The sequence below is a fragment of the Schistocerca americana genome, chromosome 3, assembly GCF_021461395.2.
Source record: "Schistocerca americana isolate TAMUIC-IGC-003095 chromosome 3, iqSchAmer2.1, whole genome shotgun sequence".
NCBI lineage: Eukaryota > Metazoa > Arthropoda > Insecta > Orthoptera > Acrididae > Schistocerca > Schistocerca americana.
In genome coordinates, this window is record NC_060121.1 from 247720556 (window position 1) to 247734845 (window position 14290).

Consider the following 14290-nt stretch of genomic DNA (forward strand, 5'->3'; position numbering starts at 1 on the left):
CGGGATTTTGACGCCAGACAGAATTTGGCGAGACATTCCACTAGAGGACATCCAAAAACTCTGTCAGACAATGCCAAGCCGAAAAACTGCTTGCATAAGCGCCAGAGGTGGACCAATAGATAACTGACTTGCTCAATTTGTGAGGCTATTTCTATTGAATTAGTTATCCATTTTTTCTGAAATTTTAATCATTTGTCTGTCTGTGCATGTACATCACATCTACCAGTTTCCATCCCATTCTGATAATTTCTTCATGGTAAGTCGCATTTTTGTCTTATAATGTATTTATAAATAGCACCTGATTCTGATAAGGTCAGTTTGGTATCTATGAATATATGACGCCAGCTGTAGGAGATACAAACGTATACATCCTGAATGGGACGCTCAATGGAGCAAGCTGGCAGATTACTTATGAGAGCACTCTGCCTCTGAATGATGGACTACATTTATCTGCCAACATCGCCTGACTCACCCGGAGAGCCGAGCGCATTAGTGCGGCTACTTCCGGGATTCAGGGAAGTGAGCTTATCCCAGACCGAATGCACCGCGCGGATTAATTGCGAGGGCTTGTGGGTCGGTCAGCGTGGGCATGAGTTTCAGGCGGTTTTACCAATACAGCTAGGTAAATACCGGGCTGATTACTAAGTCCCGCTTCAGATACACACTACTCGATTATTTAGGAAGCGTTCTCACACTCAAATTAGAGATTTACTGTAGACGCAGGTAGATGGGGTACACAAAGTCCGGCGAGGGGGAGTGTTGGTATGAGGGAGGCCACCCGGCCGCCAGCTGTCATTAACACTGCCAAAACGAGTGTAGCAATCCCAACCCTGTAGAGAACCGAGAAAGGCAACCAAGAACAACATAAGACGAATTAAGAATATCTGCTGCGATAATTCATTGAGAACGTGTCTGAATGTGATAAGTCTGCATTGGATGGCTCTGGATGTCTCTAATCTCAACTATGATGGCTTTTATTCGTCGTAGCTCTTCTGACTGGTTTGATGGCACCGCCAGGAACTCCGATTTTGTGCCAACCTCTTCATCTCAGATTAATACTTGCACCATACGTCTCCAATTATCTGTACAACGTATCCCAGTCTCTGTTTACCCTAAGAGTTTTTATTCTCTGCGGTCCCGTCTAGGAGCGTGAAAGTCATTTCCGTATGTCTTTAGCACATGACCTATCATTCTGTCCCTTATTGCCGGCCGGGGTGGCCGAGCGGTTCTTGGCGCTACAGTCTGGATCCGCGCGACCGCTACCGTCGCAGGTTCGAATCCTGCCTCGGGCATGGATGTGTGTGATGTCCTTAGGTTAATTAGGTTTAAGTTGTTGTAAGTTCTAGGGGACTGATGACCTCAGAAGTTAAGTCCCATAGTGCTCAGAGCCATTTGAACCATTTTGTCCCTTATTTTTGTCAGTATTTTCCATATGTTCCTTACTTCGCCGCCTCTGCGGAGAACCTCATCATTCCTTCTTCACCTAATTTTCAACATCCTTGTATAATATCACATCTCAAACGCTTTGTGTCTCTTCTTTTCCGGTTTTCCCACAGGCCGTTATTCACCATCCCAAATGGACATCCTCAGAAATTTCTTCATCACATTAAGGCTAATATTTGATTAGCATACTTCTTTTACATAGGAATGCCGCCTTTGTCTGTGATAGCCTTCTTTTTATGTTCTGCTTGCTTCGCCAGTTGTGTGTTATTTTACTTCCAAGGTAGCAGATTCTTTCATTTCACCTACTTCGTGGTCAACATTTTTTATGTTAAGTTTAACGTAAATCTCAGTTCTGCTATTCCAGACTGTGTACCAATTAGGTTCCTTTCGGAGTATGCTGATGCATTAGCTCCATACTCAACAATCATATACAACCGTTCGCTCGACAAAAGATCCGTACCCAAAGACTGGAAAGTTGCACAGGTCACACCACTATTCAAGAAAGGTAGTAGGAGTAGTCCTCTAAATTACAGGCCCATATCGTTAGATTTTAGAACATATATTGTGTTCGAACATTATAAATTACCTCGAAGAAAACTGTCTATTGACACGCAGTCAACATGGGTTCAGAAAACATCGTTCCTGTGAAACACAACTAGCTCTCTGTTCACACGATGTGTTGAGTGATATTCACAAGGGATTTCAGATCGATTCCGTATTTCTGAATTTCCGGAAGGCTTTTGACACTGTACAACACAAGCGGCTCGTAGTGAAAATGCGTGCTTATGGAATATCGTCTCAGTTATGTGACTGTACTTGTGATTTCCTGTCAGAGAGGTCACAGTTCGTAGTAATTGACGGAAAGCCATCGAGTAAAACAGAAGTGATTTCTGGCATTCCCCAAGGTAGTGTTATAGGCCCTTTGCTGTTCCTTATCTATACAAACGATTTAGGAGACAATCTGAGCAGCCGTCTTCGGTTGTTTGCAGATGACGCTGTCGTTTATCGACTAATAAAGTCATCAGAAGATCAAAATAAACTGCAAAGCGATTTAGAAAAAATATCTGAATGGTGCGAAAAGTGTCAGTTGACCCTTAACAACGAAAAGTGTGAGGTCATCCACATGAGTACTGAAAGGTACTCGTTAAACTTCGGTTGCACGATAAATCAGTGTAATCTAAAAGCCGTAATTAAACTAAATACCTAGGTATTACAATTACGAACAACTGAAATTGGAAGGAACACATAGAATATGTTGTAGGGAAGGCTAACCAAAGACTGCGTTTTATTGACAGGACACTTAGAAAATGTAACAGACCTACTAAGGAGACTGTCTACACTACGCTTGTCCGTCCTCTTTAGAATACTACTGCGCGGTGTGGGATCCTTACCAGATAGGACTAACGGAGTACATCGAAAAAGTTCAAAGAAAGGCAGCACGTTCTGTATTATCACGAAATATCGGAGAGAGTGGCACAGAAATGATACAGGGTATAAATCATTAAAAGAAATGCGTTTTTCGTTGCGACGGAATCTTCTCACGAAATTGCAATCACCAACTTTCTCCACCGACTGCGAAAATACTTTGTTGACACCGACGACCTACGCAGGGAGGAACGATCACCAAGATAAAATAAGGGAAATCAGAGCTCGTACGGAAAGGTATAGGTGTTCATTCTTTCCGCGCGTTGTACGAGATTGGAATAATAGAGAATTGTGAAAGTGGTTCGATGAACGCTCTGCCAGGCACTTAAATGTGATTTGCAGAGTATCCATGTAGATGTAGACGTAGATGTACACGTACCTTCAGCTTTCCACGGTTTACCCTCAAACTATAGTCTGCACTTGTCAGAATGTTCGTTCCATTCATCATGTCCTGAAATGTTTCTTCAATCACCGTGAATGTTAATCTCTCGAAATTTTCTTTCAGTTTTTTCGGTGGGTCTTCAATATATTGATTGAACAGTGGGTGCGAAAGACTTCATTCATCTCTTATATCAATTTCAATCTAAGCACTTCGTTCTTGGTCTTCCTCTTCCATTGTTATTGGTGCCTCTTGCTTCCTGTGCATGTTATGCATTAGCCGTATTTCCCTATAGCTTACACCTGTTTTTCTCATATTTTCGACCATCTTGCACCGTTTTACAATATCGAATGCTTTTTCCATCTCGACAACTACTACGAGTGTGTCTTGATTTTTCTTAAGTCTTGCTACCATTGTCGAGTGCATAATCAGAACTGCCTCTCCGGTTCCTTTACATTTCGTAAAGTTACATCGTTCGTTATCTAATACATCCTAAACTTCTTTTTCCATTCTTCTGTATGTTATTCTTGTCAGCAACTTGGATGTATAAGCTGTTGAGCTGAATATGTTTTGTTCTTGCACTTACTTTCTGCTGCAGTCTTCGAGACAATGTGGATGATACTTCTTCCGAAAGTCTGATGGTATGTCTCCAGCCTCATAGATTCTACATATACAGGGTGGTCCATTGATAGTGACCGGACCAAATATCTCACGAAATAAGCATCAAACGAAAAAACTACAAAGAACGAAACATGTCCAGCTTGAAGGGGGAAACCAGATGGCGCTGTGGTTGGTCCGCTAGATGGCGCTGCCATAGGTCAAACGGATATTAACTGCGTTTTTTAAAATGGGAACCCCCATTTTTATTACATATTCGTGTAGTACGTAAAGAAATATGAATGTTTTAGTTGGGCCACTTTTTTCGCTTTGTGATAGATGGCGCTGTAATAGTCACAAACGTATAAATATGTGGTATCACGTAACATTTCGCCAGTGCGGACGGTATTTGCTTCGTGATACATCACCCGTGTTAAAATGGACCGTTTACCAATTGCGGGAAAGGTCGATATCGTGTTGAGGTATGGCTATTGTGTGATCAAAATGCCCAACGGGCTGCTCGGTATCCTGGACGACATCATCCAAGTGTCCGGACCGTTGGCAGGATAGTTACGTTATTTAAGGAAACAGGAAGTGTTCAGCCACATGTGAAACGTCAACCACGACCTCCAACAAATGATGATGCCCAAGTAGGTGTTTTAGCTGCTGTCGCTGTTAATCCGCACATCAGTAGCTGACAAACTGCGCGAGAATCGGGAAACTCAAAAAACGTCGGTGTTGAGAGGAATGTCGTTACACGTATTGCCAAACGCACTGAGGTTAACGGGAATCATTTTGAGCATTCATTGCATTAATGTGGTATTTACAGGTAATCACGCTGTAACAGCATGCGTTCTCAGAAATGATAAGTTCACAAAGGTACATGTATCACATGGGAACAACCGAAATAAAATGTTCAAACTTACCTACGTTCTGTATTTTAATTTAAAAAACCTACCTGTTACCAACTGTTCGTCTAAAATTGTGAGCCATATGTTTGTGACCTTATATCACAAAGCGAAAGAAGTGGTCCAACTAAAACATTCATATTTCTTTACGTACTACACGAATATGTAATAAAAATGGGGGATCCTATTTAAAAACATGCAGCTGTTATCCGTTTGACGTATGGCAGCGCCCTCTAGCGGGCCAACCAAAGCGCCATCTGGTTTCCCCCTTCAAGCGAGACAAGTTTCGTTCTTTGTAGTTTTTTCGTTTGACGCTCATTTCGTGAGATATTTGGCCCGGTCACGATCAATGGACCACCCTGTATACCTGGATAGTCTGTTTGTTGATACTTGTACCAATGATTTTGAAATTTCGAAGGTATTTTATCTATCATTCTGCCTTATTTGATCGCAAGTCTTCCAAAGCTGGAAGACGAGACTGGAATAGAAGGGAGAACCGATAGAGGTACTCAAGGTGCCCTCCGCCACACACTGTCAGGTGGCTTGCGGAATATGGATGTAGATGTAGATGTAGATGTAGAAGCTTAAACTCTGATATTAGATCCCCTATGACTTCTGTGACGCGTATGCAGACGAGTTATTCAGCCGTCCAGAACTGGGAGCAGGTAAGTAGATGCATTTGTCTGTACAGTTCTAAGCTAAGTCGGCGGGCTTAGGGATCGAAAGCACGGCACGGCGGGACCAGAGGGAGCGAACATTGGTCTGCCCGGGTACCAAGGCTGTCGGTCTGGAGTGGCTGAAAATGAGAAAAACCGTACGGAGAATATGGACAGCGGTTACTCGCTTAACCGAAGGATAGACGATACGGGAAAATGGCGGACTCCGAGACACTCTGAAACGTGTCTTCCTACGGCGCTTAGATATTCCACAGTAAAAGACAGCCAAATAATAACTGCATCCAGTATTTTCAACACCTTTAAAACCACAGAAGTTAATGCTTTGCAGTGACTACTTTCACTGTGAACTTCTGAATTAACTACTTTTAAATGCTTCATGCAATTTAAACAAAAAAATCTCAGATAATGGCATTGCACAATAGCTATAATCTCTGAAAGCTGCGTATCTGTATCTGTTTTATTTCAGGGTTTATTAAGTTTTTTATATCTTTTAATTATGAAATCGTCTGTCAGAGCATCATATTCTTTGCAATAACAAAGCAAATGTATGCACCACGAGTACTTCATATCCTGTCATACTTGTGTACTTATTTAATGAATATGTTACTACTTTTTTAATATATTTATTTAACTATTGATTACACTTGCTGTACGAAATCATGGTAACTTAAGAAGTGGTCAGTCGCATGTGTTAGCTGACATAACCTTTGGAAACTGGGCCAAAAGATGATTATGTCAAGCAGGCGTAAATAATTGTTTAAACAATATCTAACTACAATCTGTTGCTATTTAATGTGAGCGCATTTGCGCAAGAATGCTGGCTTATTTATTTATGAGCGACCCTTTATTTATATTTATTGAGTAGTGTCTGTGTGTGACCGAAATGCTTATGACGTTTCATTATTTGAGTATACTAGTTCAGCCCGGGAAGTCGTCAGGTTGAGTCAAATCATGTCTGCGGAACTTAAGACCGATGTATTTTCTGTGAAGTGGCCTTCAGCCTATGGGAAAGCACACAGTGGAGGAACACCACTGGAGTCAAGTGGGGACAGACACTTCTTCGAGTGAAAAGCTGAAGGAAGCGATCTGGGACATTTTTCGTTTAGATCTCGTAGAAGACACTTTGAAAGCAGACCTGTCTATAGTAACGTGCATGATTCGATCGTAGGGGTGACTGATTCTGAGCGGTGAACGACAGCTAAAATACTCTGACTTTTTCCGATTGCATTACAGAACTGAAAATAGGAAGAGTATGAGTTTCTAACTGTTAACTCACATGTGTTAATTTGTAAACCATCATTTTCATCTCTGAAGTATTGTGAGCTGGTGAATATTTTGTATATTGTGATCACGAGTGGACTTAGTATTCGTATACCTTGGATGACAAGTTAGCTTGGGGATTTTGCTACCATTCTCGTAACACTTCCAACCCAATTTTACTGCATTTGATAAGGTTATTTTCTATCTGTATTTTAACTGTATATCATGGGACCACTTTCCGTTTAGCTGAGATATACTTTCATGATTTAAAAATATTCAACACGATTCTCTGTCGTCTACATCAGCTACAAACGTAATAATGGTAAACTATTCCTTCATCTTTTATTTAATATTCCCATGTATTTTATTACTTAGAAGTCCTAGTCAACGCATACACAATTTGACTGTAGGATCACAGCAGCACAATATCACTTGGAGCGAGTTGGCTGCTAGACGTGAAAGCAGACGGGTGCAACTCGACCGTATGACTACATCGAGCTACTCCTTTTAAACAGAGCCGTGGACAGCCCAGTTACCTAATATGCGGAAAACATAAGGTAAATTGGCAATTGGTTTACTCGTATGGACTGCTGGTTAGAGAGCAACCACTCAGCAGAAAACCGTTCGTTAATGTCGCAATATTGACCCTCATTTCCTCTTACAACATGTTACCAGACAGTTCCTCTTCCTCGCAGAGCCCTTCAGTGTGTTTTGTTCTGTTATCCAACGTTTTTTCACAGTTGCATTGCTTTAATGTATGCTTGTCCGTCCAACGTCTGACATCGCCCCTTTTGGAGATATACGTTCTTCTTCAACCGAGCTGCCTACTGTGGTGTTCACTATCGCAATAGCTCCAACGTTACAGAACTTTAAACGCATCTCATTATTCTTCAGTACCTCAGTATTACACTTCTTCCCACACTGATTCTTCCGGACGAGTCTTTTAACTTCTACCTACTCTTTATCATTTCAAAATGTTGATCGGAGTTTGTATCTGCTCATCGGTACGCCTTTAAACTCAGTAACTGAATCCGAAACTCTATCTCACGAAGATGTAGTCCGACTGAAATCTTCCTGTGTCTGATGGCCTTTACCATATGTACCTCCTCCTCTTGTGATTTTTGAACAGCATATTCGCAGTTAACAGCTGAAATTTATTACAGAACTCAGTCACTTCTTCTCCTCCCTCGTTCACACTACCAAGTCCATATTATCCCGTAACTGTCTTATATTCCTTCCCCTACTATAGTGTTCCCAATCACGAATGATTATTCCATTATCATCTCGTTTTACATGCTGAATTACCTGTTCGATATCGTCATATACTGTGTTCGTTCTTCATCTTCCACTTGGTAAGTGGGCTTGCTTACCTTACGTATTGTTGCTGGGTTTGGTTTGCTGTCGATTCTGATGAAAACAATACTGTCACGAACCGTTCACAGTAACTCACTTTTTGCCCTATCTTGTTATTCGTAATGAATCCTATTCCAGATTATCATTTTCTTCTGGTCTTGTTAGTGTCTTATATTTGTCTGACAAAAAAATCCTTATTTCTTTTCTATTTCACATCGCTTTACCTAGCCCTACCATATCTCTTTTCAGATTTTCTAGTTCACCTATGACGTCGAAACTTTTGACATTCCCAGCTTCGAGCTTTTTTTAGTTATTATGTATGTTTTTCATGGTCACCTACCCCTTAGCGGTCCCCTCCCGAAGATCCTAATCTGGGATTAATCCGGATACTCCGCCAATGGAGAGATCATCCTAACATCTCACATATTCCGCAGATATAGGCTGTGTGTCTTGAATGCAGTGGTTTCCATCGGCCTGTGCATTTGATCATAACTGATTCTACCTACCACTTTTTAGGGTCAGTTTATCACTCCAAGGGAGAAAGGTTATCCTGAAAATGTGTGTGCTCCACATACAAACTTTGTTTATCCCTTTTTTAGTTAATGTAATTATTTCTATGTGAAAAGAAATGGAAAGTCTTCCTACGTAAACACTCTGTCATTTGCGTATCTTCTGCACAAATGGTATCTGTGTAAGTCCAATATAATGTATATCTGTGTTTGCGACATTCAGTTCTCACCTGAAGATAGACTGAGAAACGAAAAGCCATTCGTGACCAAATAAATATAATTTTGCAGAAAATTAGGAATTTTTTTCTTCTTTTTAATATTATAATGTTCTGCCATGCACCGACGGAAAATTCGGGTAATGAAAATAACATCTTCCTAATGGAATTATGTGTTCTCCAAAATGCATTAATCTGAACAGAGAAAAAATATATAAACAATTAGCAGTGTTTAACTTCTTTCTTAATGGAATAATAGCTCTTTATTCGATTTGAAATTTGTTCGTAATGAGATTATTCAAAATTAAAAATTATAAAATTTTCTTGCTGATCAAGTGTACCCCAAGAACACAGGTATGACCTAGTTACGAGAGCCTGTTAAAGAGACAAATGAACACCAATCATTATTCTGTGTAATCCAGCATCCTATTGCAAGATATATTTAGTTACTGTTCGGAGAAATAGCAGTTCACTTCACTGTCGAGAGATCTACCAAGTAAAGGCAGTAGTTCACTTGTTAGCCCTGGGCCGTCGTGTTGCTGTATGCAACAGGCTGTAACACTGTCCGGTCAAATGAAAACAGAGCAAAGACTAACATATTCGGAACAACAACATGCGGTACTGGCATCAGTTTGTAACAAAAAAAATTTGTAAAATGTACAGTGGGTACTCGAATGTACGACTGAGATCTCCAGTATCTGCAGCAAGGCGTCAAGGATTCTGAATGTCGAATAGGCAGAAGTCTCTCGACACAGAGGCCAGACAAAGTCTTCCGACAAAGTCCCCCACTAATTCAAATTCAGTACATGCGCGACCTGTTCTTCGATAGCAGCAAATGTCCCAATGTGTGGTCAGGTACTCTACGTTGTGAGCCCATGGGTCACCTCGAGTGATCTTATAGTTTATGGATGTAGCAGTCAGATGAAGCTTATGGCGTTGTTGTCTTGGAAATGCATACTACTTCTGATATTCAGAGGCACGTCACTTATGACTTATAACGACACTCCTTCGACGGATACGAAATACCTCTGCCGTTTGAGATAAGAAAGTAGAATGTATCCTCCCGTCAATCTGTCATAAGCAGTGTTGAATGACACATTAACAGCAATTCACTCTTGAAGAGGAATGTGAGCCGTGTGGCTCTATCAGCGATATTCCCGCCGCCGGTATGGGTCATCTTTCCGGCGGTGTGCGAAGAGCGCGCGCTGGCGCCACCTACCGGGCTGACCGGGAGCGAGAGGAAAAGCTGAGGAAGTGATTTTGCTTTGGGACGCCAAGCAGTAACGGCGTTTTGGGAACTGTGGCGGACAGCTAAGGTCCGGTGTCAGCCAGAAAGCAGGGCACGTGGAAAGAGATGTTACTGGGAAGCCATTGGTGTTGTTTTTCCGCTTTCTTCATGTCTCCTGACATCGTGATCTGCGGTGGCTGGATTCGTCGAACAAGCAAGAGGGTAAGGGCCTTGCTTGTCCTGTAAATTGTGGTCGGAATCAGCTACTGGGCTCTGTGCGGTTGACTGTATTTTCTTGGGCGGCCGTCGCTACTCCTACTCAGTCTGGCCTACAGTGTGTTGATTTTAATTGGTTTGATACGTAGTGTTTTAAGGTGTATGTGGTGTGACCATTAACATTTACGAGGGCTTGGAGTGCTGAGACATTCCGTTGTAGATCCCTACTGTCAAGCTTTAACCGCCATTGAAAACAGTTTGCTGGCCCTTGTTTAAGTACCGCCTGGTTATTGTATTTATATCACACCACGGAGTTAAGATGGCCAGTCGCTATATATAGTTCTCAGTTCTAGGGGACGATGACCTCAGAAGTTAAGTCCCATAGTGCTCAGAGCCATTTGAGAGACGCGTGTATAGTTTTGAAATCAGTAGTTTCCTAAATTCTTACCAGTTATTGAGAGGCTAGTTGTTATTGTGTGTTTAATGGCCTGAAAGGGATTCTATCGATGGTGGTACTAGAATTCCTTCAATGACAGTACATCGATATTGTAATTAATTTCATGTATTAATTTTACTAATGTGTTGTAATGAGTTATTGTGTTTCTAGTTATTTAAGGCAGATGTCAGTCTGTTGTAGATACCCACTAGTTCTGGGATTTTCTCGTGCCCATTCGTGACCGTTGCTGCTCCCGTCTGGGGGTCCATGTCGAGCCTATATTGGTAACTGTTGAACGGGCGAGCGTCCGTTTCCTGAGCGTAGTTGTTGAATCTCACGAGCTAGTTTGCTCACACGAAATTTTATATGTTATATGCTAAATTAACTGAATTATTTTGGCAATAACAATCACTGTGGTAATGAAAAAGTACATTTGTTATGAAATTTAACTCATTCCAGTAAATGTGTAATAGGCCATAAGTGCCGAGTTTTTATGAGTGTTTAAAATTGAAGTAATTTATTTTCACCTGAATCGTAAATTTTAAATATGTATGGTTGTTTTAAACATGTGATAGTTTTATTTGTCAAGTTCTCTTGTTTAAAGGTACCAAATAAAATGTTAGGCGCAACTGTCGATTGTGATTGCCTGATGTGCTACTTTGCTCCTGTCCTACCACCCTACAGCCTATTGTGGTGGGATTGTGTCGTTGCGTAAAAGGTGTAATTACATGCTGTTTCGACACTTCAGAATGGTTCTTGTAACTCGTGGATTATGTGCTACCAAAGTATGCATTATGTCCGTGCCGCAGCCTTCATAAGTAATTTTATACTCGTCACAAGCTTTGAAAGGCCATGTTACGACATATTGCAAGTGTCTTACGTAGCCCCTTCCGTAGATTCCGTATCACATACATCTGCACAAGCATAAACTAATTTAATTTTCAGGAAAATTCACTCAAACTCGGGTTTAAACGTCGTGCATGTGCAGGTGAATTGCCTTTATCTCCTCGAAAGAATTATTCTGTGGCAGTATTACTTAGATTTCATGTCCCGTATATCTTATACACGTTTTCAAGTACATTGCTTGTTGCACGGAAGTTTTGAGTGTTTGATGTTGTGAAATGTCTGGGGAGAAGCGAGAGCAATATAACCTCACGGGAAACTCTCCGCGGGCCTTGACATCCATGCACGAGATTTGTGCCATGCAGCAGTTGGCGTAACGATACGCACTCTCTCCACAATCATTCCCATATGTGCGCTTTCTGCAAATTACGTTGCACGTATGACTGCTGGGGAAACAAAAGTTTCCTAGTGCTCCACTCCTTCCAGTCAAAGAGCCGAATAACACGGGATCACTGCTTCCAACAGCTGACGTCAATGATCATAGCTCCCTGTTACAGACATATCTGTCAATATGTTCTCTACGTCTTATAGAAATTTGGACGCACATTTTAGCATTACTTTGCATATGCCACATAACTGCAACAGCATGTAAGCTCACAGGAGCGACATAACCGCAACATCACGAATCTCGCAGCAGGTGCAGCATAAACTTACCCAGTGTCATGCCGAAGGCAGAGTTGACGTTCATGATGACGGAGATGTCTGTGGCGGGCATGTTGATCTCCTTGAACCTGTCTCGGTATAGCAGACCGAACGACTGCATGATGGGCACCATAATGAACTGTAGGAAGAAAGGCAAAGTTCATTCATAAATAAAACGGTTCTGTGCCGGTACAACAAATGCTGTGCTAGTAATAATAACAATAATAACGACAAACACGAATAAAAGGAAACTAAACTCTATAGTAATATCGGACTTGCAGAAGGTAAACACCGTATTTATTGGTTTTCCTATTTATACTTATATATTGCGAAAATATGTAGTTTAAGAGATAAATTACATTAAACATCTCTCCAAATCGTGTCCTTTTTGCAACGCTATGTTGTGCTGAAGTGTCGGGAAATGTGACTTCGGCTGCTAAACGTCAAAACATTGCTCCATTGAAATCATGTATATACCCTTACCTGGAGTTTCACTGATTATGTTATGATTGGAGTTCAGATCGAGTTCGGGAGCTCCAACTTCCATCACTTTCATCCTAAGCTTATGTTCCGAATCTTTGCCGAAAAAATGCACACTGAATTAGTATGGTGCTCTTATCAGAGCCGTGGCATGCTAAAGTTATTCGCAAAAAGATAAGAGTCACGAGAACTCAGGCGCATACACTCACAACAAGGAACTTCCTAATACCATACTTTCCAGCAAACGCCGTCAGCAAGCAAAGAAATTCCTAGCAACTGAAGGTAAGGACATGTTTAACTCGTTTATTTCCTTCCGCTACTCGTTACTGTAGTCCAGTGCACTCTGGCGTGACATTTACAGATTTGGCGTGCTTTCTTTACAGCGGATAACATCGCTAATTCCCTCCCCCCCCCTCTCCCGCCTAAAAAAATTCTACAAAACTATCAAATACTAATATTAACTGTTGATTAATGACGCGTGGAAGTGTAACACAAGGTGCGTCCTAAAAATTCATTGAATGGTCTCAGAAAATAAAGGAAACAAGAGTTACAAACAAAATATGTTTTCGAGCCTTCAAAGTCATCACCATTACCTACAACACACTTCTGACGTTGGTTGTAAAGCTGTTGGAACTGTCAACAACCGCTTCTACATCTACATCTACATGGATACTCTGCAAATCACATTTAAGTGCATGGCAGAGGGTTCATCGAACCACCTTCACAATTCTCTATTATTCCAATCTCGCATAGCGCTCGGAACGAATGAACACCTGTATCTTTCCGTACGAGCTGTGATTTCCCTTATTTTATCGTGGTGATCGTTCCTCCCTATGTAGGTCGTGTCAAAAAAATGTTTTCGCATTCGGAGGAGAAAGTTGGTGACTGGAATTTCGTCAGGAGATTCCGTCGCAGCGAAAAACGCATTTCTTTTAATGATATCCAGCCCAAATCCTGTATCATTTCTGTGACACTCTCTCTCATATTTCGTGATAATACAAAACGTGCTGCCCTTCTTTGAACCTTTTCGACGTACTCCGTCAGTCCTATCCGGTAAGGATCCCACACCGTGTAGCAGTATTCTAAAAGAGGACGGACAAGCGTAGTGTGGGCAGTCTCCTTGTAGATCCGTTATTTTTTCCAAGTGTCCTGCCAATAAAACGCACTCTTTGGTTAGCCTTCCCCACAACATTTTCTGTGTGTTCCTTCCAATTTAAGTTGTTCGTAATTGTAATACCTATGTATTTAGTTAAATTTACGGCTTTTAGATTAGACTAATTTATCGTGTAACCGAAGTTTAACGAGTTTCTTTTAGCACTCATTCTTCTTGTGGACTCGCTGAAAGCACCTTGGTCACGCGTTTTTGGATCAGACCTAATGTTGCCAATACGATCCAGAGACCAGGCAGCAGTTAATGGCACGGGGTTATCATCTCCACCTCTCTCGGCTTGAAATTCATAATAGATCAAGCCCTTGCTGTCGAAAAAGACAGTCAACGTCGTCTTACTTTTTAGTCAGCTGACTAAAGATGGGGAAGATGGACACCATGCCGTCGACTGTTGTGTTGGTCGCACTAGCTCTCACCTCATCTAAGGAAGCGGATATCCAACGATGCGTGA

At 41.5% G+C, this 14290-nt stretch overlaps 1 protein-coding gene across 3 annotated transcripts in view; it reads right to left on the bottom strand.

The window, feature by feature from the left end:
• The window catches only part of LOC124606205 (monocarboxylate transporter 5), a 163654-nt gene that overhangs the window by 94454 nt on the left and 54910 nt on the right, over positions 1 to 14290 (bottom strand). For all 3 annotated transcript variants that reach the window (XM_047138176.1, XM_047138177.1, XM_047138175.1), the window contains exon 3: positions 12204 to 12330. In XM_047138176.1, the coding sequence (XP_046994132.1) occupies positions 12204 to 12330 (127 nt within the window). The remainder of the gene's footprint in view (positions 1 to 12203; positions 12331 to 14290) is intronic.